At 42.9% G+C, this 27,585-nt stretch overlaps 1 protein-coding gene across 4 annotated transcripts in view; it reads right to left on the reverse strand.

Moving 5' to 3' along the window:
• The window catches only part of RGPD4 (RANBP2 like and GRIP domain containing 4), a 51,131-nt gene that overhangs the window by 12,355 nt on the left and 11,191 nt on the right, over positions 1-27,585 (reverse strand). For 2 of the 4 annotated variants that reach the window (XM_074354489.1, XM_074354488.1), the window contains exons 5-21: positions 25,842-26,072; positions 25,370-25,515; positions 23,585-23,777; positions 19,292-19,379; positions 17,332-17,541; positions 16,087-16,268; positions 15,825-16,000; positions 15,548-15,671; positions 14,710-14,871; positions 14,308-14,445; positions 14,083-14,229; positions 13,045-13,224; positions 12,875-12,958; positions 10,724-10,859; positions 7,355-7,449; positions 1,689-6,468; positions 1,057-1,134 (exon numbers count right to left, since the gene is read on the reverse strand). In XM_074354489.1, coding sequence (XP_074210590.1) covers positions 1,057-1,134; positions 1,689-6,468; positions 7,355-7,449; positions 10,724-10,859; positions 12,875-12,958; positions 13,045-13,224; positions 14,083-14,229; positions 14,308-14,445; positions 14,710-14,871; positions 15,548-15,671; positions 15,825-16,000; positions 16,087-16,268; positions 17,332-17,541; positions 19,292-19,379; positions 23,585-23,777; positions 25,370-25,515; positions 25,842-26,072 — 7,150 coding nt within the window. The remainder of the gene's footprint in view (positions 1-1,056; positions 1,135-1,688; positions 6,469-7,354; positions 7,450-10,723; positions 10,860-12,874; positions 12,959-13,044; positions 13,225-14,082; positions 14,230-14,307; positions 14,446-14,709; positions 14,872-15,547; positions 15,672-15,824; positions 16,001-16,086; positions 16,269-17,331; positions 17,542-19,291; positions 19,380-23,584; positions 23,778-25,369; positions 25,516-25,841; positions 26,073-27,585) is intronic. The other 2 variants (XM_074354491.1, XM_074354490.1) reach the window with 1 other exon arrangement.

Consider the following 27,585-nt stretch of genomic DNA (forward strand, 5'->3'; position numbering starts at 1 on the left):
TCGTATTTCCACTGGATGATGCTGACCGAGAGAACAGTCCTGCAACGCTGAACTTGCCTCTTGCTCCTTCATTACAAACACTTCACGCCAGCTCGCAGCCAGGACAGCACAACGCTGTGTATCAGGCACCTGGCGGGGCCTTGTTTCCCCGTGCCCACAGTCCTCCTCTCTAGGGTCCTCTGGAACTATGACCTCCTCGAACTTGAAAGAGGACAGGGCTTTTTGTCCTGTAGCAGCATGTTGGTAAATCTGCTCTCAAACCTGGGGCCCACGGAGTCTGTGCACAAGTATATGCCCTTTAATAGAAAAAAGCCCACACTTTTCACATAATTTTTCAAAGACTGTGTCCTTAGGCTAAGAGCTGCTGTGGCCAGTTGCACAATTGGTAAACTTTAAAACTGAATGTCCTAGAATCAAAGGTTGTCATTTTATCACTGTCCTTGCTTGGCAACCTGCAACACAGCTGTGTCATGTCATCAGACACTAAGGGTGAGTTTCCATTTCCCCAGCCTTGCTCTCGAAGGTCTCCAGCAGACCCCACCGCCTAGTGCTCCCTCTTGCACTGACACTGACCTCTGCGGACGGTCTGTGCTACACATGCTAACGTGCCAGGGCACAGTGGTGGCTGTGAATCATGGGGCTGCTTTCAAACACAGCATCGTCCTAAACCACAGCCAAAAGGACAGCCTTAAAGAAACATATTCCCTGTGCGATACACGCTGCTGCCAACAAACGTCTGGGTGCTGGCAGACACCAGTGGCTGTTGATAAAGGTTAGATAAAACACAGCCTTCGTTAATCACAGTTAGAAACAACACGTATGACGTACAAGACAGAGAAAGGTAAAGACCACGTGGATCTGCCTCCAAGCAACTGTGCACCACGCGGGAAACACGACACCCCAGCCCATGAGAAACAGCGTCACGGGGTTAGGCAGGCACTGACATGCAGGCTGCAGGGTTACGGACTTCATTGTCACCCAGCCAGCCACCCCGCTGAGGACCAGCTGCCACCAAACAGCCTGAGTCCTCCTCTCACTGCGGTGCCAGCTCTGTACCTTTGTCCTCAGGCTGTGAGGGAGGGGCGCTGGTCCAAAAGGCCATTGGGTTAGATTTAAAAAGGCTAAAATTAAATCCTACAAAATAAAGAGGATTTCACTTTCGAATGTTTTGAGAATCAAAGTAAACATAATTTAAAGTATACAAGCCAGAGTCCCACATTCACACCAACATGACTGTCTCACGCGTCCCATTTATCTGGGGGTTTCTTTCCTTGTTCACTTTGTAAGTGGTGGCGAGACTGCCTCACATAAAACGTGAACATATCAGCATCCGGTTTTATGTGTGACAAGAACACAAGGATAATACACTGAAGGACGAGCCCTTTCGAGCCACCAGCCTGGAGTGCACCTCAGGATTCGAGTGCTCAAGGCCCTGCGCTGGGTTAGGGTTAGGGCTGGGCGCACCTCCGGGTCACTGAAACCTCCTGAGCAGCTCGCCCACTGCCTGCTCCTGTGCAGATACTCACGGGTAAACTGGCTGAAGGAGAAAAAAATTTGCACAATTTTGTTTTGGCTGTTCACAAAGCACTGTGTTAACAACCCGACCTTTACTAAAACATCCCAGCCGCCTACGAAAAGGGAGGGAGGGAGGAAGATTCTGCTGAATCTAAAGACGAGTGAGTGCTTACCCCTTTCTGGTGTTTTGAACGTGTGACCACTTGTGGACTCTTCCTTCGGTAACACAGGAGTGAGGTTTCTGGCACTGCCGTCAGGAGCTGGTCCAGGGTCAGAGCTCTGCGACAACTCGTCACCACCCGGCCCCACGCTTCTTTCAGATCCACTCTGGGCTGAACTGGTTTCACTACTGCTGCTTTTCAAAGGTGCATTAAAACTAAACCCAAACAAGGACCCAGTAGCTGAACTATTGCCAAATGCAAATGGCTTTGATTTTTCACTACTGAAAATGCTCTTAACAGACTCAGAACCAAACACAAATTTTGGAGGTGAAACCACTGCTTTTGTTGTTTCAGACGTGCTAGACACTCCAACTTCTGAGGTCGTATCGGCCACATCACCCTGAACCAAATCCGTCCGCTCCCTCGTGGTTTCTTCTAACACAGCCACGGCAATTTTGCCACACGGTGACTCTCTGGGAGTGGCAGAACGAGAAACATGAGGTGTTATCAAAAGATCTTTTTCTTGGGCTATTTTTGCTTCATCAAATATTTTCTTAAACGAGTCTGCAACATCCTGTAATTTAAAGCGGACGGCTAAGTGTTCCACCTTTCTTTCTCCGTCTGCAAAGTCACACGCAGTCCACACCCACACTCGCTCTGTCCCCTTCATGCTCTGCAAAGTCATGTCTGGAGTTATTCTGTGGTTGGCGCAGAGTTTCAACACCTGATCCCTCCGCATCACCACGCGGCCCTGCCTGCTGTCGTAGTTTTGCAGGATCTTTATGTCGCCGATGCCCCTCTCCTTCCACTGCCCCGCATCTCTGTCGTACCTGTAGAGCTTTGCCCTGTGACTGAACACCACCTGCTCATTCTCCTCACCGCTAGACACCTCGACGAGATCCGGCAGAGGGACCACGGGCTCGAAGTGCTGCCCATCCCTCTCCTCCTCCTGGGTGATGTCCGAATCTTCATCGGTGCCCACGGAGGCCCCACTCTGATTCAACTTGGCAGGAGACTTAGATGGACTCAAAGCAGATTTAAAACTGAAGTTGAACCCGGTGGTTGACTCACCAAAGCGGAAGAGATTTTTCCTCACGGGGCTGCTGGCCAGGGGCGAGGTGTGCACCGAGCCACCGCCATCCAGGGCGTCCTCCCGCAGGTCGTAGCTGTCCCACTCCAGGGCGGGCCCGCTGTGCTCCGGATTCGGCAGGCTGCTGGCGTCCTCAGCGCTTGCAGCGCCCGCCCCTGGGCTCTTACTCTCTTGGTCGGTGACTTTCATCTGATCACTGGTCAGAAACGTTTTGAAGTCTTTCAGCCCACTCTTCATCTCTTCAGCCCTCTGTATTAACTTGGCGGCTCGGCCAGTGTCCACGAGCTTATGGGGCGTCTGCAGTGGTATGTCTAACAGAAGTCGCTGGCATTCCTCAAACTTCTGCTTGAACTCCTCAGCCAGCTCGGGGGTCTTGAATTTTGCTGCCAGCTGCTCCAGTTTGGCGTTGCCATCAGAAAAGTCACTAGCCAGCCACATCCAGGCCCTGTCCGACCCAGAGAGGGGCTTCAGATGCATGGTGGTGGTGATCCAGTGGTTGGCACACACTTTCAGCACCTGCTCTCTCCGCATCAGCATTCTCAGTTTGCCGTTGACTTCATTTTTGAGAATTTTTAAGTTCCCCAAACCCCTTTCTTTCCACTGACTTATCTCGGCATCAAACCTGAATAATTTCACACGCTGTGAGTAAAGAACTTTCTCATCCTCCTCCCCCGTGACGAGCTCCACCTTCTCAGGCATCTGGACGACAGGTTCAAAGTGGATGTCGTCACTGTCCTCCGTCTTATCATCGTCTTTCTCAAGGTCAGCACAGGTGTCTGCCTGATCAGCCATCTTACCACTTTGTGATGAGAATAATTTCTCTCCAGCACCCGAAAATCCCTTGAAGTCAGGGTCTTTTTTGCCAAACTGAAAGCCTTCTCCTGAAGTTGACTTCGCAAGGTCTGCAAAGGTGAAAGTGCTGCCAGCCTGGCCGAAGCCTACGGCAGCCCCGTCCTTCTGGCCGCCTGCTTCCTGAGCCTGACGACCAGAGTCGCTTTCAAGGGGCTTTTCACTCTTCTCCTCCTGATTTCCCGTCTCCTGAATGCCAAATTTAAACCCATCAGCAGGCATGGGAACAGAAAAACTAAATCCTTCTTTTGTTGACCTAGACTCTGTGCTGGAAGAACCCTGAAATTTAAACGAAGGTACATTTTCTTGATCCACATGCCCAAATTTAAATCCTTGTTCTGAGTTGCCATATTTAAAGGCTTTTTCTGAAAAGTTATTTTTAAATCCTGTTCCCACCTGACTTCCAGAAGAGTCGTTTACCTTAGCTGTTGAGCCCAATGAGAAAGCTGAAGGTTCTTCTGCAACAGGTTTATGGGCTGGTTTAGAGGCATCACAAGCCAAGCATTTTAAGGAAGAACTCTCATTTAGCACAGAGCAAACACCACAATCCCACTGTCCTTCCTTCTTGGGGAATGCCTCTTCTTCAAGTCCACTCTCTGGAGCCTTGCTTGTCTCTGAAGAACCAAACTTAAAAGAGGCAGGAGCTGGGGCAGCAGAAGCAGGTACACTCTGTTTTCTGGGATTCTGACAAGCCACACATCTGGCAGAGCTTCCTTCATTTGGCACCAAGCAAACGCTGCAATCCCACTGCCCTTCCTTCTTGGGGAACAGCCCTTCAAGCCCACTCTTTGGAGCCTTGCTCACCTCGGCAGGGGCAGGGGCAGGGGCAGCGGGAGTGGGTGGATTCTGTCTCCGTGGATTCTGACAGGCCACACACTGGGCCACGCCTGCCTCATTCTGCACTAAGCACAAACTGCAACCCCACTGTCCCTCCTTCTTGGCGAACACTCCTTCAAATCCACTCTCTGGAGCCTTGTTTGTCTCTGAAGAACCAAACTTAAAAGAGGCAGGAGCTGGGACAGCAGAAGCAGGTACACTCTGTTTTCTGGGATTCTCACAAGCCACACATCTGGTAGAGCTTCCTTCATTTCGCACCAAGCAAACGCTGCAATCCCACTGCCCTTCTTTTATTGAAAAAACAGATCTGAAATCACTGCTGGCAGACTTAGGAAGATCTCCTTGGCCAAATTTAAAGGAAGGTTGCTGAACAAATGGAGATCCACTTTTGCTAGCAGACTTTGTATTCCGGCATGCAATGCATCTAGACACAGTGGGTTCATTTCTAACTAAACAGACACTACAATCCCAGTGACCTTCTTTCTTTGGCGCCATCAATGCAAATCTTTCTGGAGCACTTTCTGAACTAGTTTTAGGAGTGGAAACAGTTTCAACTAATGGTGGGCCAAGGAGGTCTTTACTGCTTGGGTTGAGGTTTTGGCACGATACACACTTCTTAGCAGTTGCAGCATTCCTTAACGAGCAGCTGTTACAATGCCACCAAGACCCTTCTTTCTTTGCAACTTGAAATTCAAAATTCATGTTTCCAGCATCAGGTTTGCAGATATCTGTACTATCGTGACTTGTGGGTTCTTTTACAGTTCTCGCAGCCTGACTTGTGGTTGTGGCTATGTTTGCTCCAGAGGCTTTCAACAGGCTCTGGGCCTCTTCAAACTTGCACTTAAAAAGTGCTGCTTCCTCAGGCGTCTTGAACCTGATAGCGAGCTGCTCTGGTTTGGGCGACTCGTCTGCGTAGTCCAGAGCGCACCACACGAAGGACCGGTCTGAGCCCGCCATGGGCGCCAGGGCCGTGTCTGGGCTGATGTAGTGATTTGCACAGATCTTCAGCACTTGCTCGCGCCTCATCAGAAGGCGGATCTTCCCAGAGGTTTTGTGTCTCAGGATCTTTACATTGCCAACTCCACGCTCCTTCCACTCTCTGGATCCTCCATCAAAACGGAACAACTTTGCACGATTGCAGAAATACTCTTCCTCGTCCTCCTCGCCAGTCTTCACTTCAATCTTATCGGGGAGAGGCACCACCGGCTCAAAGTGGGGACCATCCTCATCGTCCTCTCCATGGGCACTCCCACCGTCTGCTTCGGGACTCCTGTTGGCCGGCTCTGCGGCAGGTGCTCCAAACACTGACTTCCCTGGACTGTGGAAAGTAAACGTTTCCTCACTGCGCCGAAAACCAGAATTCTTTTGCTGATTTGGGCCCATGTTTTCAGTAAATGAAATTTCAGGCACATTTTTGCTTCCGAAATTGAATGTATTTCGAGGTCCAATGGTCTGAGCAGCTTTTGGTCCACTGTAGCTGTCTCCTTGCAAAGGCTTATCTGAAGTCAGGAGACCTAAAAGGCTTTCACTATTATTGTAAGTCGTAGAAGGGGGCTGTGCCACAACCTGTGGTGAGGAAAATGTGAAGTCACCATCATTTGATTTGAAATTTGAGTTAAATTTAAAAGAAGTGGGCTGTGCTGGATGTGCAGGTGCTGCCAGAGATGGCCTTATTCCTTCGCCTGGTACAGGCTGAACAAAATTGGGTTTCCCAAATTCTATAACCTTAGATTCTGCAGATCTTGAAGCATGAGCTGCAACTGGAGGTTTTGTGAAATACCCTGGTTCTGGCAGAGGTGGATTTGTGCTTGTCTGTTGAACGTTGTAATTAAAGTAATCGTCACTCCTGGGTGAGAGAATTCCTGTTGCAGGAGACTCAAAACGCAGCGGGGGACCATACATGTCCTGGGAGAACATACAGGCAGATGAGCTCTGCACTGGGGGGGTGTGCATCTGCTGAGCGTAGGTGTAGATGTGCTGCTGTGGCGGCAGCCTATTCATGCCATAAACTGGTCCCTAGAAGAAAAATAAAGTTAAAATGTTTGTAGGTTGTCTAGGCTGTCTGCAAGACTACAAGTTAACCAGATACAAACCAAACCTCATCACCCTTAAACGTGAGCACTACGAGGTAAATGCATCCTCAGGGTGTGCAGCACAGCCTCGAGAAGACATGACTACAAAGATACTTACAGCTCTAGTCCATCTTGGCATGTAACGAAAACTGCCTTAAGTAATGACAGCACCTTAAAAATCTAATTCTCCTCCAACGTACCCAATACAATAACACCCCCTCCCTCCTGAACAAGGTGTAAAAATGATGTTAACGATGATGATGAAGATGAGGACTAACACTTGTTAGTGTGCCGCGCGGCACAGTTCTAAGCACTTTAACATCTCGTTTTAATGTCCTCAAAACCCTATGAATTAAAGTATTATCCTCATTTTACATATGAGGCAACTAATGCATAGAGAGGTTAAGAAGCTTGCCCGAAGTCACGGTGAGCAGAAGAGCCAGGGTCTAGGTGCACCCAAGCCCTGTGCCTCAGTAGACATTTAGTGCAGCATGCCAGGCCTGTGAGGACTGTGCACAGTGCCCTGGCGTCAGGGCTGCACACAGTGCCCGGTGAGGACACCCAGGCCTGCTTCTGTCACAACGGAATGAAGAAGACCCCACCCCCACCCCCACTTAAAATATTCTAAATGTTCACGCTTACTGTGACATAAAATTTAGACAACTAATATCGTTGAAGCAGAATTTCTACATCAGGAAAGAAATTTAAAATATCTATATCTTGTGGGACATTAAAGTATTAATGGTGAACTACTTCTTGAGTTTTTTTGTAGGAAGCCTGGACAATTAAAAAGGAGATATTTATAAATGTATAAATTATTCCTTTGTTACCTTTGTGGGAGTAACATTAGCTGCTGGTCTGAGAAGATACTGGGAATTATATGCTGGTGACTGACTATAATATACTGAAGGGCCAGTAGTTGCAACTAAAAAAAAAAGAAAAGAAAAGAAAAGAAAAAAAAGAAAGAAAACACTGTTAAAAAAGTCTATGCTGCAGTTAGGACTACCTAGGCAAGAACTATAAATACAAAACCAGTAGAAACCAAAGAGAGATTTAACTACACAGGTTTTTAAAAAATTTCTATACATCAAAATTCACCACAAGGAAGATTATCCAACGACAAACGGGGAATGACTGCTAAGTGTGGCACACGAGGAGGGAGAGAGGAGCAGCAGGCGGGCAGCAAGAGCGAGCCCACAGCAAGCACCCGAGGGGCCGAGAGAGCGCAGGGCAGCTGCCAAGGGAAGACGGCACGACGCAGAAGCAGCTGTGCGGGGTCAAAGACGCGGTGCGCGAGCCACAGCAAGGACTGCGGGAGCCAGAGCGCGTCTGATGGCCTCGGGGCCACGTGTCTGAAGTGAGCTTTGACGATCTGCAGGATGACAAGACTGCACTTTATAAACTCAAGCTGAGAACGTTCAGGTCAAAAGTCACCGACAAATTCACGCGAAGGATCTCACAACACAAAACGTGTTCCCTGGCTGAGTAAAAAGGGCACAGCATGACTGACACTCAAGCTCGTGGCCAAACTATTTGCTCAATCTGTTTTGTGCCTGTGTGTCACCAGGAAACCAACAACTAAAAGACACTCCTGTCAATGGTAAAAACAACCAACAATCATTTATTTGCTTGATCTGCTTAATGAAAGTTTTATCAGAAAACAAAACAACTTAAAGACCATTTATACCTTTACATAGAAGAAGAACTGGAAGTTAACTGTGACCCAAGAGGTGCTGACCAGCTGACTCTAGAAAGCCCTGAAAGCCTGAGAAAAGGCGAGCTAGCTTGTCTGTCCTCTCGGGACAGTTCCCTGAGAGGCCGAGCCACTGGACAAGCACAAGTTTGAACATGGAAAACTAACAGGACTGCCTGAAGATGGTCACCGTGAAATATTCTGGGGAGAAAACAGGCATAGAATATAGACAAGCTGATGGATTCGAGCTAAGAATCAGAGAGTCTGAAATGTAACTAGTGCCTCCATCAGTGACCATGAAAAAAAATAAACTCGGATGTTTTATTAACCTACTAAAAAAATCTAATAGAAAAATGCACCAAATGAACAATAACTCAGGAAATATAAAGGGTTATAAAATGTTGAGCATGCCTAGTAGTAAAAAAAAGAAAAAAAGAAAAAAACTCCAACAAACTTAAAAGCTGATACTATTTTTGTTTTTAAAAACTGGCAAAGGTTTTATACACTGATAGCAGTTACCCCTCGGCAAGACTGCAAGGAGACGGGCACCAGCAGACACTAGGGGTGAGTGTAAAAGCTGCACGGCTTTTCAGGAAAGCAGTTTCCCAACAGGGAAGGACTTCTCCAATACCCTACGATCTCAGGACTGTGTCCACAGCACCATTTATAATAGCAGCAACTAGAAATAAACAAATAAAGGAATAAAATTTGCTACACGATGGGACACCTTGTATTTAGCAACGGTGCTGTCAAAAAATGTTCAGTGGAAAAATGCTCAGAACTTAGAGAAATACTTAAAAAAGACTGACTCATCTCCACACAGCATGATAACACGGTTAAAGTCTCATTAAAAAAATCTCTACACACACAAAAAGACCAGAAGGAAATGCTCCAAAACGCTGGCAGGGCTCTCCGTGATGTGTTTAGTTTTCAGTTTTCTTTACACTGTTCAGTACTTCTGAGTGTCTCCTTACTATAAGTTTACTAATTGTTTTTTAATCACCTTATTTTAAAAAGACAAGGACCACCTTGGCACACCTGTACTTTCATTAAGAAAAAACGTCTGTGAACACAGGAGCAGGAACTGGGAGATCTGAGCGCTCCTCCCAGGCCCCCTAAGCTGCCCAAGACCTTGTCAAGTAGCCGCCTGGGCTCTCCGTCTCCTCAGCTGCAAAATGAGGATGTGCTGCTCTACATGTTCCACAGGGGTATTGCAAGAATGAAATGAGACACCGTGAATGGTATGTTTCTGTGTGTTTAAACAAGCAGAAGACCTGTGACGCCGGCACACAGGAGGATAAGATGGGACTGTGACCCACGAGGTGCCAAGTGATGAACGCACAGCCCAGAGGAAGCCCTGGAAGAGGCCGGCCGCCCAGCTTAACTTCTCCACACCAGGCTCTATGCAGCACACAGGGTTCAAAGTAAGTGATGCTTAAAACTCTTGACTTCTCACACATTTATACTATGACTCAGCTCATGCAGTGAGCTGGCCTTTACAAAGATGTTCTGTCATCTCATGCGCACTGGGAGGACACTGTTAGGAGACAGCAGGTCTTCCCTAAGCATGGCCCTCCAGACCATCACACCAATGTGCTGCACTAGGCCCTACCACGCTCAGTCTTTTTTGAATTAAAACCAACTGGAAAAAAATATGCACTACCACCATGCCAGCAATCTGTCTCATGTAAGAGAAACCCATTTTTACCATCACTTCTGGCTAATGGGGGCAAGTGGCTTTAATGTTAGAGCACTGGAGTGTGAACCCAGCTCTACTGGTGCTGGCTGTACAGTAACAGCTGAGTCACCTAACCCTTCCTGACCCAGTCCCTCATCTAAAAAACGGGTTAATAATGGTTAATAATGGTTAACACTCTGCGTTACTGTAATTAAACTAGATTACATACACAGAGCACCTCTGCACGCAGACAACCCAAAGGAAGCACTCTCTGCACCCTCCACACACACATGCTCACAGCAACCACATGATGCCAAGTATTATCTCTATCCTTCAAAAAGACAAACTGGCTCAGAGAGATCAGTAAGTGGCAGAGCACAACTTACAAGTCCTGTATGATCTAGCTCCAAACTCCTTCCTTCTATATGCGACTGTGGTATTTCAAAATAAAACTTCCTATGAATGTCATACCTCTCAGTATATCATCAAAATAATTCCCAGAAGTTTAAGTTCTTAGCTAGGCATCTTTTAAAGTACAACACTATTAGTTAACATTCTCCAATTATAAGGCATAGTTCCACCTCAGTCTCAGCGCCTTTGAGATGTGCATTTAAGGGTTTCTTTAAGCCTTGATATAAACAGGATCAGATAAAGCTTGTTTTGCTTCTGCTTATAAAAAGCCTTGGCAACACCAAACACAGCTTAAGTAACACAAAGGCAGACATATACAGATACACATATAAACATACAGAGACAAGTTCTCTACGTAAGGGAGGACGAAGCACAGTGACTTTACCAACACCTGGGATTAGTCAGCTGCCAACTCACCCGTCAGAGGGGCCCCATGAAAATTTTGTGGCCCCTGATGTCCATCAGGCACTGAGTCTGGCCCATAGTTCTCTGCAGGCCAGCGATGAGGGGACCCCGAGTTACTGCTGTTCAGTCTCAACTCCTGCATTTCTTTCTGTCGGAAGAAGACAGTTTAAAGCAATTCTATCACCAGAAACAGTGCCAGAGCAAACTTAATGCTTGGTGATGCCTTTTTTAAGAGATTCTATATTCTGGTAAGATTCGGAAACAGGTGCTGGTCTAAGACACGATCCTTAAATCTGTTAGAACTTGTATTTGCTCCCTTCTCTGGTTTCTTAGTGCTGTCACCTAACTCACTCACTCCAGAATTCAGAGGCAGCTCTAACCTAAACAATAGGACAACTGCCTAAGTGGCCGCATCTCCGTTTCTATCCCACATGTGCTCAAATAACCTCTCTGAAGTTCCATTCCAGCCAAGACACTTCTCTGCTCAAGGAAACTAGGGCCTACAAATTAAACTCCTCTGACGCTGAAGGTCCTAAGCAGTATCACCTCAATTTCAATCCTTCCAGCATCCTCATTCCACACTGCTTTACTCCTCAGCCACCTGGACCACCCACATTCCAAACTACCTCCCAATATTAGCTTCCCACTCACCGCATACGCTGCATGGAACACTGCTAATGTTTCAGGTAATGCTCAAATGCTCTACCAGGAAAGGGAAAACAAGTGATGCTTGCTCAGAATATATTACGTAGACAATAATGCACTCCAGGCACTTCTTAATTCTGACAGTTACAAAGCGGCAGACATACTGTCTTCTAATGACACTAGTGGATAGCAATCAGATCTATCACTTTCTGGACAACCAAATGACAACCCCCTTCCCCACCCCCAGAACCTACAAAGCAGGCACTTGTCAGGAATAGTAAGTTATTTGAGGTCAGACACAGACCCGGCATTTCTGCTCTCTTCTTCTACAAGTGTTTTAGGAACAGAAATTTCCCAAAGCTATAGCTACTGAGGTAAAAAATATCCGAATTTCCAAACTAAATAAAAACTTCCCCATTCATCCATCTACTGTGTCTAATTCAGATGCTACACATCTATAAAAAAAAAAAAACAGAAGAAACTGATGCAATCAACCGGAAAACTTTGCTGGTCACGACTGGTATCCAGGCCATAACTTAGAACATGCAATTAAATCTATAATCACAATTTTAAGAATTCAAACCAGAACATGTGATAGAAACTGGTTGTACAATTCTCACTTTACAGGTGAGAAGCCAAACAGAGAGAAAGATAAGGAAGTGCCTGGCTCGAGACCACGAGTCAGTGGCTGTCGGTACCAGAAGCCAGTTTTCCGGCACACGGACTGGCACTCCATGACCAGTGCTGCCAGGAGTACAAGGCTGGGCGCCAGAAACCTAGACAGTAAATGTGTACTATTTAACAGGCCACGAGTCTACACAGTTCACACAAAAAGTGCTGCTTGGAGGGGAACAAAGATTCTGTCGATCTTACACACTGCTGACAGTACTGCAATAATCACACACACACAAGACTTCTCTGGTGTAACTAGCAGTAGGAATAATTTAGTTCTTACCAAAGAAAATGAAACAATTTACTTGTACTTCCCATTTCAAAGAAGTAAAATAAAGCTCCTTGGACTGTTATACTTAGGGTCACCTTCATATAGTTATAAAATATGATCACATACACATAACTATTTCTTCATAAAATTAAGTTAAATTCACATGAAATATCAAAAAGGAGACCTTTTGAAGTTTAGACCCCTTGTGAAATCTGAGCTATAAATATGACACATACAACCACAGTCAGTCTGAGACATGAGCTCACAGACCAAGGTATGAATACATATTTCACTAGTTCAATTCAATCACTTCGGAATCTCCTCTGTACCAGGAGCAACACTATGTTCTGGGTAAGAGTCTCCACCTGTGAAAGTCACATCTAGGGGAGGATGCAGACACACACGTAATTTCATAAATATGGCAAATGTCACGATGGAAGTAGGTGAAACAGAGTATGAGTCTGCCATTGTGTGGCCAAGGGACCTTCTGAACAGGGCTGGAAGGGAGTGAGAAAGTGGCCAAAGAAGGAACCTGGAATAGGAGAGGCACAGTTCAGAGAACCTGAGTGATTTACCTTAATGGCCTCCACCTGCTGGCAGATCATTTTCAATAAAGAATTTTGATCTTCTGCCCATCGTGGTGGTGTTCTGGGAGAATACTGAAAAAATAACAAGACAGGACTTAGAACATTTAGAACAGCAACATACCCTGCAGTGTGGAAAGATTCATTTCTTCCCCACTTACCTTGTAACTTTTACTTGGTGACAGAGAATATTTTGTGGGAGATGGTGTCGAATGTTTCATTTCTGAATCTGCATTTCGCAAGGAACCATTTTTATAAAAAGGACCTCCTTCACTGTAGTCATCGAGTTCCTGCATGACGGAATTAAGCATCTCCTTCACAGATTCCAGGGGCACAGGCAACTGAAAGCAGAAGGCACGAATCAACGGCTTCAGTTTGCAAAAATGCCAAAGAACGAACTTGAAATAATTAGATTTTATCTTACTAATTTACAGGCTCCACACTTTTGTGTAATAAGAACATTACACTTTATGTAATAACACATGAAACTTTCATGTAATCTAATGTCTTCCCGCTCTCCAGCCTGTGCCGTTTCTGTTTCTCCTGTCAGCCGCAACAGTGGCAGAGCAATGCTAACTGGGGAAGCTTTTTCACTTGAACAAAGTAAGTTACAGATTTGGACTAGGAACAGAAACACAGAGGCTGGAAGGCACCAACATAAGCCCTAATCCAAGCAACACAAATTAATCAACAAAACATGTGGAAGATTGAATATAACTGAGGTTAATGCAGTGGTAACAGCCTCAAACTGTTGACAGTTGGGGAAAAGGGAGCTGACAGCAGAGGGTGAAGATGAGAAGAAATGCTCTGAAGTTGTCAGCAACTATCTCCGATTTCAGTAAAATATTTAACTGCCAAATCCATTCCAAACTAGTCCTTTGGTGGCAATTATTTGTTGACTACATTGCCAAGATAACAAAAATAAATGCCTGCCTTAGGAACCTTTTCTAATTCCCCAACAAGTATTTTTGTGAAGAGTATAAATCTAGATGCCTAAGATAAAAAAACAAAAAACAAAAAAACAACCCCCCCCCCCAAATCTATGGCAAAGCAATGCTAAATATTTAAACACAACCCCCTTCTGGGCACTAACAAAGTGTTACTGGGTGTTTTTGAATTTCCCAAAATATAAATCCAAGGCAGAAGCACTTACCACCCAGGAACCAGAAGCAAGAAAGTGCAAACCACCTGCAGCTCACCTTCTGAACCACCGAGAGGCTGGAGTCGCTGTCGTCCAGGATCTTGATCAGGTAGTCTCTAGCCTTTCTCAGGTAGTTTTTGCATTCTTCTTGTTCTTCTGGAGAAAGCACATCATTTTCAATGTCTTCTGCTTTCCTGTGAAAAATCTATATACACAGAGTGCTTTTGTGAAACAATTAGGTTTTAAAACAAAAACCTTTTAACTCAAGTATCACACTACTTACCAGTGCAAGATTCCAGTAAGAGACGACGTTATTAATAGATTCAAAAGCAGTCATAGCATCTTCTATGTTTCCATTAACCGCATCCAATATGGCAAAAGTTATGTGTGCTTCCTCTTCATATTCACCAATTTCAGATGCCTAAACACAGTGAGTAATTTTCAGTTAAAATGCCTCTACCTGGAATATCAAACCCAAATGATTTCCCAAAGATTTTATGTGATCTATGAGATTAGCATCTCAGTACTCTTTTCTGCCATCTTGTATTTATGACAGCTAGTGGACCTACACAGCAAAACTACCATCAGAGAGCCAGGCAATTGACGGAAGCAGTTTCTACCTGCATGCCTTCATTTATAAACCAGAAATCCACATCTCCAGTTAACTCACAAGGCCCTCCATTACCTGGATGTCTGCACTGTGAAAATGCTTGAACAGAGGGTCAGTAGGTTCAGGAATACTGCTCTTCTTTTTGATTATCTTCAACAATGGCAAAACCTTCTTCCAATAATGAACACTTCTGCCTATGTATTCCCGTTGATCATAAAAAGAATTAAGACCACTGCCCTAAAATAGAAGGGGAGACGCACACAAAGGGTCAAATCTAAAAATTCAGTTACACATGGTCTGAACAACTGGTTAAAATTTCAAACAAAGGCAAAATAGAATCTCAAAACTCATATGCTCACCTTTCCAAATATTGGAATAATCAACTACTTTAATACCAGTGATCATTCTAGATGCAATTTTTAAAAACTTTCAATGACACCACCTAATCCTAATCAGGCAGCCCACCCTGTTTTCTTAAAGTTGCTATTTTTAGATAGCCAAACCCTGCCACTCTGTAAGTGTCACAGTTTGGTCAAAGGGCTAAACATTTACACCCAATCTTGCCACAGAACAGACCTCAAATATTTAGCAAGATCTATGTAGGTAATGCCCTCACCTACAGAGCCTTGTGCCACCAAACATGCAAAAAAAATTTTCAAGCTGGACAGTATTTATCATCAGGTAATTATCAGTAATAACAACATATAATACCTTGTAACATCCACTGTGCCAGGCACTGTTCAAAGTGCTTAAATATTAACTACTTTATGGCAAGATTAAGAAAATACATTTCACCTGACATAATATGAAGCTGCTATAGTTTTCAGAACTGAAAGACTTCCAATGGAAAGCTTGTGATTTTTAAAAACTAAGGTAATGTTCTTAAAAACTGCTTTCACTTTAGTGAACTCACCGTTTTCTGAAGGCACTGTGCCCAGTGCACAAGCAGAGCAGGCTGAAGGCCATGTTTTTCCTGGCCCCTTAGAGTGTTTATGTCGTGCTGAACTAGAAGTCGCAATTTTGCTGAGGTTCCAGGTCTAAAAAAGTTTAATTTAATAAAACTGATTTATAAATATGCAGCTCAACACCTATGTGCATGTTAATCACAAGATTACTAAAAATTAAAACATGAGAAGTGAATGAAGTCTTTGGGCAGTAAGGTAAAAGAGCACTGTTATTTTACTACTTACATTGCTTTTCTATGAATGAGATTACACACCGCATCCCACCAAGCTTTCTGTCTTTCCGTGCAAAGCTGTTTACACACAGGAAGAGGCAAGCACAGAGGCTGATAGAAGCTGTAGTGAGAATTACACTTCTCTTTTAACTGTAAGTGGCTGGTATATATTACTCCAATTAGAAATACCTGTTTTATTTAAAGAAAAAATCAATTTAAGTAGAAAAAAGTCAAACAAAACACATAAAACTGAAGCTGTTAAAATCTCTGCTTACCTCCAGATCTAAAGTACATATTGATTCAGGTGCGTTTGTTTCAAGCCTTGAGGTTTCCTGGGGCAAATGATGAAAAAGCTGTTTTAGCCATTTTCGAATTACAGGTAAGGAAGGCAATGAATTCCACTGTAAGCCAAGCCAAGTAAGGTGCTGAAGGCTACCACCGTGTGCTCGAACCGCACCTGAAATGAAGGGGAAAAATCGGCTTGAGGTTTTGAAAAAATTTTTGTGTGCCATCAGTTTTGCCAACATAAACAACTGACTCACATTAAAGGCACCTTAATTTTATTACCACTTTTCTACATCAGAGCACAGGGAAAACCTATGGTAAGCAAAGTCTCGTGATCTTACTAAAGGTACTCATACTCTTTATTTAGGAGTTTTAATAAAACAGTTTTGATGAAGAAAGCTATTTTCAAGTCCACCTAAGAGGAAAAAAAAAAAGAGCCTCACTAGAACGCAATAAAACAAAACCTGACAGGGGTCAAATTCAGAACAGTCACCCAGTAAGAAATCGTGCAACAGGAGACGTCCTTTCAGTCAAGAGTCATTCAAACAATGGGACACCATTGTATTAATCCGTCAGGGTAATAGATCTTTTCCTCCTCAGGAAATTCATTACTGAAAAATGATGGGTTTCTCAAAGCATAAAGAGCTACAAGCTTTCTGGCAACGTGGCAATTTGCAAGAAACTTAAACATATTCATCAACTTTGTCCCAGTAAGTCTGCTTTTAGGAATCTCTATGGAAAAAATCTGAAATGGAGACACTTCATACTAAAGTCTTCATCAGTATTTTTTTAATATAAGTGAAAAAACTGGAAACATCTTGGACACTCAATAATTAAAAGTGGCAAGCATATATAGTTACTTTATTAAAAAGACCATATTACCATTAAAAGTAATATTCAGAGAGACAGCATGAGAGAGAATTCATGGAAGACAAGTCATGTATACAGTGTAAACAACTATTTAGAAAAAAAAAAAAAATACATATATATATACATACCACCACCCCGTTATACTTACTCCAACCCCCCAAAAACCTGAAAGGAATCCAAGAAAATATTAGTCATTACTTCTGGGTAATGAGATTACAGGTAACTTATTTTCCTTTTTGCTTTCGTCTCATATACTAAAAGAATGAAAATGCAAAATGTTTCCTTTGAAAGCTACAACTTACCAATGTCATATAAAAGATTTAAAATGTAAAATGTTAGTGTTTCTTTTGAAAGATATAACTTACCAACGTCACATCGAGCCAAATCCTCAGGCTCCGGTGCTTGTACATCAAGGTTTCCAATAACATCGCTACCAAGGAAAGATCTATCCTTAGGTGACAGACTGGAAAACAGAGCGTCATATAAAGCAGACTGCCCACTTTCATTGGCAAAGGATTCTACAACCTCTTTTAAAAAATCTTGCTTGTCACGACTTAAGTTTAGCAGCATATGCCCTGAAAAACAAATTACATTCCATCATTTTAAAAATACAGATTTTTACTGACATCTCTTGACAGTTTCATTCACATCCTCTAAAGGGAAATAACAACTATCTCGGCTGACCACCACCCTAGCTGGACACCCAGAAGGGTGCTGATGCAAAAAATGAAGAGACCACAGATTTAACTGTACCTGTGTCTACGTGACAGAATAAAAGGCAAGAAAAAAAAGGTGTGAAAAATACCAAAGTGTTTCCATTTTAGATGGAAAAGTGTGGGTTTCAAGTGGCCACAGGAGAACAGGACCAAGTGCACATTTTCTGCCCTGACACACCTGACTTCTAAACCTGGCTGGTCAGAACCACCCTTTAAAAAGTTTAAAAAATTTTTATTTCCAGACCTCACGCCCAGAGGTTCTGATTCCACAGATTTGGGATGAAAAATCTATTTATAAAACACTCCTTGGATGAAGTTCTAGTTCACATTACAACATGGGTGCACCCTGAAAACACTCTGCTGGGTGTAAAAAGACAGTTACCCAAAGACCACACATTGGATGATTCAGTTTCTATGAAATGTCCAGAATGGGGAAAGCTAAAGAGACACAAAGTTAGTGGCTGCTGAGGACTAGCGGGTTTGGAGGGAAATGAGGAGTCACTGCTAATGGATACATGGCTTCTTTATGAGGCGATGAAAACATTCTAAAATTGACTGTAGTGACCGCTGCACAACTCTGAGAACATACTAAAACCCACCGAACTGTACACTTAAAAAGGGTGAATAATACCATATAACAATTTTATTTCAATCAAGCTATTTGAAAAAAAAAAAAAACACAAAACTCTTTGGAGTAATTCTGGTGGTCAGTCAGGTTTGGTTACCACCAGACTATTATCTCTGAAAATCTGCAGAGACAAGCTCAGAAAGGCCCAGATCAAAGACAGCGAAAAACAGTTCACTTTACCAACTATGATACCCTGCAAAGGGAGAAGGGAGACCCAAGAAAAAGCAGGTCACTTCTTCAAGGACTGAAGCCTGCCTCCTACAAAACAGTAAGCTGTGGGAGAGAAGCAACGTTAGCCTCGACCAGCAGTCCACCTACAGACCAAAGCTTTTAGCTTCTCTAATTTAAGACCACTTCTTCACTCTTAACAAGGTCTGTCCAATTTTATATCAAAATTGCTTCTCCTGGAAACACTTCCCTATGGAGTCTGCCTATGTGAACACCTTCATGTCTTGCCTTAGCAGAACTAAACAGTATGTAACAGACCTTCAGGATCCATCCCCAACAGTCAAAGCTGGGATAAATCTACAAATTCCAAGAGCCTAACAGAATGTGGGTATGTATCTTCTATCTTCTTTACTATGTTGTCAGTTCCTTAAGAGAGAGCTGTGTATCCTTTCCATCTTTATATCCCCCATGGCACTGCCTTATAAGCAACTGCTGTTAAATGGCTGGCAAATCAGTAACTTACTCTTAGCTCAGGAAGTACTTTAAAATATTCTGGATGGAGGTTCTAGAAGCTAGATTATAAGGAGGGGTTAAGGAGTTTCTCCACCTGGGAACTAATATCAAGTATCTGTCCCTTTTAAAGAAGAAACCATTTCTTCTAATTCTTGCTATACCTCTTGCCCTATTCCAACACAGCAAAGAGAAATGATTATGACAAATTATCTTCTGGACAGACAGAAGATGCAATCGTAAGATGTGCTAAAAAAGAGAAATTTTCTTTTCAAAATAAAATCAGTTAAACATTACTATTACCTGATTGGCTCAGACGATCATAGGCCATCATTTCCAGCAGATTCTGTCCAGCGTCTCCTTTTATTAATTTAATCTTTGGTCTTGGAACCTGATCATTTTAGAATCAAAAATCTTTATTTAGTGTTACATTTATAATAATTAGATGTTCCTTTCTATTACCTTCTGGTTTTCTGACAATGAATATACAGCCAATGGTTAAACCGAGTTGGAAATTCAACTGCAAAACACTGGGAACCAAGGAATTTAGATAATCTATAAAAGATGCCTACAGGGGAGAGGGTATAGCTCAGTGGTACAGTATATTCTTATCACGTACAAGATCCTGGGCTCAATTCCCAGCATGTCCATTAAAATAAATAAATAAAAACCTAATTACCTGTCCCCCTCCAAAGAGACTGATTAAAAAAGTAAATAAAAGATGCCTACAAAGAGGACTTCTGAGAAATTACTTTCCACTAACAGCACATTCAGGACCCAGTCGGGGAAATGGAGTATTTGGTTAGGGGTCTCTTCTCCCCTCCATAAACAGAACTGCAGCAGGGGAAGCAGTGGCAGCTCTGTGACCTGGCACAGGGGAATCCTACTTATTAATGCCGTACTGTGGACAGCACGCTTCCAGAGAACAGGTAATCTGAGACACCACTGGGAAAACTGGGACAACCAAGAGAGTAAAAGGACTCCAGGCCACATCCTATGAAGAAGAACTGGAAGAATGAAGAATAAATAGAAGGGTGAAGAGAAAACAAGATAGCCACCTTCAGACATCAGTAAGATTATCTTGTGAAAGAAGGGCTAGACTTTTTTAATAGGACAAAAGAAAAAATGCCAATGAGTAGCAGCTTGAAAAATATTTTTACTTTAAATAAGGAAGCACCAAGAACCAAATTACCCAAAAATGCAATGGGCTATCCTGAAAAGCAGCAAATGTCCATCACTGAAAACGTTCAGTCCAAACAGTGACCACTTACTAGAGATATCCTAAAAGTAACGATGAGGGTGAGGCAGGTAAATGCTGTTAAACGTCTAATTACTTTCTTAATTGGCAGCAGGAATAAACTTGGTACAACCTCTATGAGGTTGCAAATCTGGCAATAGCTCTAAAAATTATAAATGCATAGATACACTTTAATCTTGCCATCTTCTTTCAAGAACTTATTCCACCCAAAAATGTTCACATGTGAAATGGCACAGGTTAGTCACTGCAGAATTATTTTGAAATAGGACTGCAAAAAAGTAAAGTCTGATATCTTGCTTTTAGGGACTGGTTTAAAAAATCCAAACTATGGTATATCCATAAAATAATATGCAACCATCAAAACAAATGAGGGTGCTTTACCCACGCTGTTTTCTGTGCTGATATGGAAATGTCACCAAGGTGTATGTCGTGGAAATAAAACCAAAACAGACAGAATGTACAGTGCATCTTCTTTCTGTATTTTAAAGAGGAGTGGGAGTACAGGTGTGTACATGCAGCATAAAACATTTCTTGAAGAGCTCATAAGAAATAAAATTAATGCAGGGAAGTCCATGACTAAGGAACAGAGGTAGGAAGGACTTTTCAGTGTATTCTTACATGCCACTACAATACCAAACCATGTGAATATAATCACCTTTCCAAACATAATTTTTCAAAATAAACAGATTCCTTACTAACCTAAAAACTCCTGATTTTGAATTTCTGAAACATTAGTTTGACCTATGCTTTTACCCACAAGTTTTCTAAACATGAAGCCAAACTCTGTCATGTACAGATGCTGAAGAGCACAGAAAATAAAAACAAAATGTGACAAAATTCTTTTTGCTCTCAAACTGATCTCAAATCAAAAAACCAACCCCTTTTACAGAGCACTTGACAGCTATCATTTGTGACCGGTGAACTAATTATGAATCTATTCAATCACAACACCTCAATGAGTATTTTCCTCATCTTAATTAGAAGGTTTCAAGAGAGACTGCTTAATGCTCAGCTGAAACCTCGACCTACAATGTGGGTAACACCCCAATAAACCCATGAAAGGCTGAAAGAATCATAAATCAAAATGCATTTAATACACCTAATCCATCGAACACCACAGCTTAGTCTCGCCTACCTTGAATGTGCCCAGAGCACTCAAATTAGCCTACAGCTGGGCAAAACCAGCTAAGGCAAAGCCTATTTATCATGAAGTATTGAGCACCTCATGTAAGGGACTGAATCCTGCACTGAAGGTGGCAGACAGAACTGCTGTCTGGGACAGAAGACTTGGAAGTGCACTGGCTGTTCACCCTCGTGACTGCACGGCCCACGGTGGGCTGCAGCTCCTTGCCCCTGCCCAGTGTCACTGGAGACTACCGCACTACATACACCAGCCCAGAAAAGATCAAAACTCAAAAGTTCAAAGTAAGTGTCTACAAAGTGCATTATCACTTTCACACCACCAAAAGTCGAAGTCGTAATTTGGACCATCGTAACTCAGGGACCATCTGTACTTACTAGAGCCACAGCGTTTCACTGATCAAGAGTCCAAAAACCCTACCATTAAAAAAGTCAGCCTCTCATGACTCCTTAAGGACCCCATGCCAGTCCACACCTCCCTTGTGTGCTCTGATGAGTGCTACAACAAATGACAATAAAAATACAAGTATCTAAGAGGCTTCCATTTTGTGTCCATTTCATGGAAGTATGTGGTGGGTAAAGAGACAAGACTGAGGTAGATGTCTCTGCACTAAAATCAAACAATGGAGAAAGTGAAAGCAAGGTATTCAACGGCTGACAGGTGACACCTGCACTGAGGCAAAACAGTTTTCAAAAGTAAACAGTGTATTACACGCGTGCACATGCAGATACATTTCTGAATTCCCAAGAAACCGGTAAGTGGTTGTCTTCTAGGAAAGACACAAGTAGATGAACTAAGAAAGATTTAGTTTTTACTATTAAAAAAGGTCAAAGTTTAACACAACAAACTAATAAATACAACAAAGAAACAGATTCATGGATACAGAGAACTAGAGGTGACAGTGGGGAGAGGGAAGGGGGGGCAAAATGGGGGAGGGGAATTCAGAGGCACAAACTGCTGTTGTGTAAAATGAGCTACAAGCGTGTGTGTGCAGCACAGGGATACAGTCAGTATTTTATAGTAACTGTAAGTGGAGTCTAGCCTTTACAAATTATGAATCACTGTATTATACACCTGTAACAGACAATGTACAACCAACTGCACTTCAGTTGAAATGTCAATGTTTGAACAGTTGACTGTGTGTTAACTGAAAAAAATTTAATATACTTTACCTTCATATTAAAAATACGAAAACTATCAGCTACTTGAGGATTCTATGGAAATTGAGTCATAAGAACTTTTTAATGCTTATATAAAATCAGCAAACTCTGTTAACTTCACTAATTCTCACCAATAAATACATCCCTTATGAAGCAGAATGCCTCTGCTGAGCAGTTAAGCAGCGCTTAACTCTGTGGGGTGAGTATCAACAAGTTCTTAAAAGATCCAGGTAATTCGAACGAGGAGGAGGCGTATTCTCTAGAGGAAATTCTACAGTGAATCCTTTTTTCTTTTCCTCAAGCAAAAGATCATTCTTTAAAGCTAACAACGATTTCTGTAAGCCAGGCTTACTGCACTTTTTGGCAGACCACTTAAGCTTACAAAGGGAAAACACTAGAACTACGATGGATCGGGGAAGGGGTAACAGCCAGCATCTCATCATCAAAAAATAATGGTTACGTTCTGGCATATTTCCTTCATGTCATGTTTTGTATATACAGCGTCATGTTTCCAAAGATGAATAAATATACTGCTGTACAATAAAGATCACCTCCTGTCAATGTCAAGTGCATGTTACACACACAGCGGTATCACTTCCTGTCAATGTCACGTGCACGTGACACAGCTCACCTAACACGCTAAATGCTTGTGGTAAACATGCTCTTACATCACGGCTTATGTAGTCACACCCAAAAATTACTTCCTTAGGTTTTCGTCCAAGTTATGAATATTTTTTCCACCAAGTTTTATCCGTATTTGAGAGTATTTCCTTACTACAGGGCCCCCAAAATGGCAGAGTAAAAAGATCAAACTCTTCAAAGTCTCAGCAATGCTGACTGCTGCCAGCCACGCATCCACCTGCCTGCTTCACCGCCTCACTGTGCTCCATAAATCCTTATTCTCCACCCATCAAATGAACTATTTCATTTTCACTTTCATCTATTCATATTTTCACTAGGTACCAGGACACACTTCCATGTGAAACACAGTCGTCTCACTGGACTGTCCACTGCACGCACAGCTGGAGGCGGGTTACCTGGAATGCCACGAGGTAGCACAAGGCCGCCAGCTCTGCGAGTGCCCGCCACTGCACGGTGCTGTGCTGGCCCATCTTCAGGAGCAGAGAGCCAGCGTGCATGTACAGGTGTCCCCGCACTTCCACAAACGTCGCCGAGAGCTCGTCGTTCGCACCCACACAAGACTTCACAGACTGAAGAGCACTGTCAAAACTGTCACAGTGAAATGTTACATAGGAATTCCACTCCTGCATTGTGAATATGTAATTTAAAAAAACTAAAAAAAAAAAAAGAATTTTATTTCCAGCTTCATCTTCCATATTCCATCCCTAATAATCCCTGTTCTCTGTTTGATGAATCACGAGTCATTGAGTGCCTACTCTTATTCCACACACTTCCTACCCTTCAAATTTAACCTCTAGAATGACGTCCAAAACATCTTCTAGTCATATGGCTTCATTCTTTGATTCAAAGTTGAAATTTCTCACATTAAACATGTCATTTCCACACCGTAAGACAGTAACTAAGGTAGGTGGTCGTCAACACCATAAGTGCTCTTTCTACTATATACACAACTACAGAGTTAAATAAATTATATTTCTCACTACTATTTGTAATTATGTACTAGTTAGGCCTTCTGAATCCTAACAGACGTCAAGAGTCTTCATTTTGTAAGAAAATCAAAAACAAATACTTAATAGAAATGTGAAGCGTGATTATAAAGCAGGTTACAGTAAGAAATCCGGGCAACAGCTATTTCTTCTAGTATGTAAGTTCCTGGTCCCCCTCAAAGTTCTCAAGACTCCTTTAAGGAATCCATGAAGTTAAAATTATTTTAGAGTACTACTAGGAAATTATTTGTCTCTTCACCCTCATTCTCCCATGTGACCGAAAGCTTTATAAGCCACATCAAAAAGAAAAAAATTCCTAAATATTTTCTAAAATAATCTGAGTGTTCAACTTAGTTGTTCTGGACCACCTCTACCCTATCCATCTCAGGACACCACGTACTTCTTCAAGAAAACTACTATCCGCTCCACTCCAGTGAAAAGAACTTCTTTCCAAGTCAGATGAACGGTATAAGCCAGGGGAGGCCACACACTGGAGGGGCCAGGCAGGCACACAACTGTCACAGGTGCTCCGCCCGTAAGTGCAGTGTGTGGGCAGAGCAGCCGGAACACACAACACAGAGGCATGGCACACCCAGTGGGACTCAACTCACAGCTGGGCAGGGAGCCTTGTCTGCCACGAGCTCTGTCTAGTCAACCTGTGCTCTCAACGAACATACAGATCCAAGTGCTGCTTTCATTCAATGGAATTTAAACAAGTGGAGATACTGGTCCTCAAAATTAAAATGTACAAAAACTGAAAAATCACACACTTTATTTTACTTACCCTGTTTCTAAGCTAAAACATTAAGTGTCTTCTGAAATACCAGTACTTCAATTTTCAAATACTTATACTAGGACATCTGACAGATGACGTTTATGCTCTGACTTTCACTCAAGAATGTTTTTTGGAATCAAACATGAAATAACATTTAGAACATTCTTTTTCAGGTTTGACTCTTTATTAAGCATTCAAACTAGGTACTTACCAGCAAAATAGTTCAATCAAGTCTAAAGAGTAATACCGTTCTCTACAAATCAAAGTCACACAACACCAGTTAATATCCCCACAAAAAAAGATTCCTTTTAAGTGGTTCATTATACTACCTATCACCTCTGGATACATTACAGAAATAATACCACTGTTAAGGTGTTTAGACCCATGAACTGAAATGCCACAAATACAAGTCTACATACCTTTCCAATAATTCTCTGCTTTCTTGCACATCTCTAGCAGAGAGCGTAAGCAGCATAAGGTTAGCATAGGCTAGAAGTAAGTCCTTGCTGGTTGATCGCCAGTTACTTTTATCAGACTCCAGACACTGGGAAGATTCCAGATATTCCTATTTCATAGGAAAAACTCTTAAGTTATAAAACTTTATCAAGTGCTACAAAAATGAGTATTTCATGCCTACAAATTCCTTTGCCCATTCCTATACTGTAAAGCCATATCAATTTTACACCAATCTACAAAAACACCAAAAAAAATTTGTCACATTTCTCTCTCCAATCTACCCATTATAAATTGAAATCATGCTAGGAAAAATCTCATTTCACAGTTGCTATACATAAATGAAAGAAATTTAAGTCTTGGGGGGCAGAGCTTGACCACAAAGGGATGCACTGCAATTGCCTATGTAGAAGATGCAGATTCAACAGTCTTACCCACCTTGAGGGTCTGCACAGCGCAAGCATTCCACTCTAAACTGGAGCGCAAGGCTGCGCTCCTCTCCACCTGGCGGCAGTGGGTCACGGCGTCCCTCAGCCTCCCGTTGGAGCGGTACAGCTCCACTAGTCGGATGTTCATGTGGATGTCATCAGGCCTCGCATGAAGTTCTGACTGAATCAAGTCGAAGAGTTTATTCCATCCATCTTCACCTTTACAGTCTAAAAGCTGTTCCTATTTTTAAAGAACCGTTCATTAGAGAAACATTTGTGCAATTTTAAACGCCTCATGGTTCCCATGAGCACCACCCCAGTGTCTGGCTTTAGTAACACCCTTCAGAGTCACTTCCAGCACAGGCACGTGGACAGGAACACCTGGGACTACATAGCAGCAGTGGCTGCCATCCTCACCTCAGACACCACCAGAGCTCCTGCCCTGCGGCCCTGCACGCCCTGGTCACTACCAGAAGCCTCGGCCTCTCCAGTCATCCTTAGCCAGGGCCCTCATCCCTGAAGGGCACTGGCTCTCCCTGCATCTGATTCAACCCCCAGCCCCCTACTCCACTACCCTTCTCAGAGTCTTCACCTTCTGACCCCACTGAATGCAGTGACATTTCAAGATAGCCTCATCCCTTTTCTGCTGGTCTACATGCAAGTAGAGGACGTGGCATTTAGGACTCCTCACTCCCAAAGTCACCTCCAGATCACGCCCCCCCGCCTCCACTTGCGGATTATCCCCTTTTCTAAAGGACTTGCTCTCCAGCTATTCCTCCCCTCCCTGATCTGACATTAGGTTTACTTTTAGACAACAGTGTCCTTAAAGAGTCATTAAAAAACATTAGGATGCTTCATTTAACTTTTGTTACACTGCAAGAAAAATAACACCCTCCCTCATATATACAGTCTTTAATGCCATTGTCACCAATGGACTGGACTGTCATGACCAATAAGGAAATTATGTTTGAGGCATAAAACAAAGTAATAAGGTAAAGAAATCTGCACACCAAAACCTAACATTTCAGATTAATATTTAAAACCTGGGTGCATATCACAGGGAGGAAAAAACCTTAATACTACTAGTATTTATTTCCAGGAGTTTTAAAAAATACATTAGATTTTAAAATCTGTACACGATTGTTCATACCAGATTTGTAATAGCTAAAAACTAGAAACCACCAAAATCTCCCTCAAAAGTAAATGATTAAACTGTACAACATTCATACGACAAAATACTACTTAGCAATGAAAGAAAGGAACCAATCACTAACACATGCAACTTGACGGGTCTCAGAAGCACTGAGCAGAGGGAAAGAGGCAGCCTCAGAAGGTCACAGGCTGCATGATTCTGTTTATGTAATGTTTTTTAATTACAAAATTACAAAGACAGAACAAATCAGCAAGGTGGCAGGATGACGGGAAGGGGGGCAGACGTGACAACAGGAATGGTGGGAAAGTGAACCCACGGCGACAGGGCAGTTTTGTGTCATGGCCGCAGGCCTGGTTGTGCGCCTGCACACGACGAGATGAACAATGCACCCACGGCAAAGCCTGATTTTGGTCTGTGCGATAGTTACATTAGGGTGTAGCTGGATGACACAGACTCAGGATCTCTCAGTACAACCTTTGCAACTTCCTGAGAAAAATCTTGGTAATTATTTCAAAATTTAGAAGTTTAAAAAATTCTATCAGAAACATGTATGGGGGGAGGGGTCCTATTGAAAACAATATACACTTAAAATTCTGTTTGC

Source organism: Camelus bactrianus, chromosome 28 (assembly GCF_048773025.1).
Source record: "Camelus bactrianus isolate YW-2024 breed Bactrian camel chromosome 28, ASM4877302v1, whole genome shotgun sequence".
NCBI lineage: Eukaryota > Metazoa > Chordata > Mammalia > Artiodactyla > Camelidae > Camelus > Camelus bactrianus.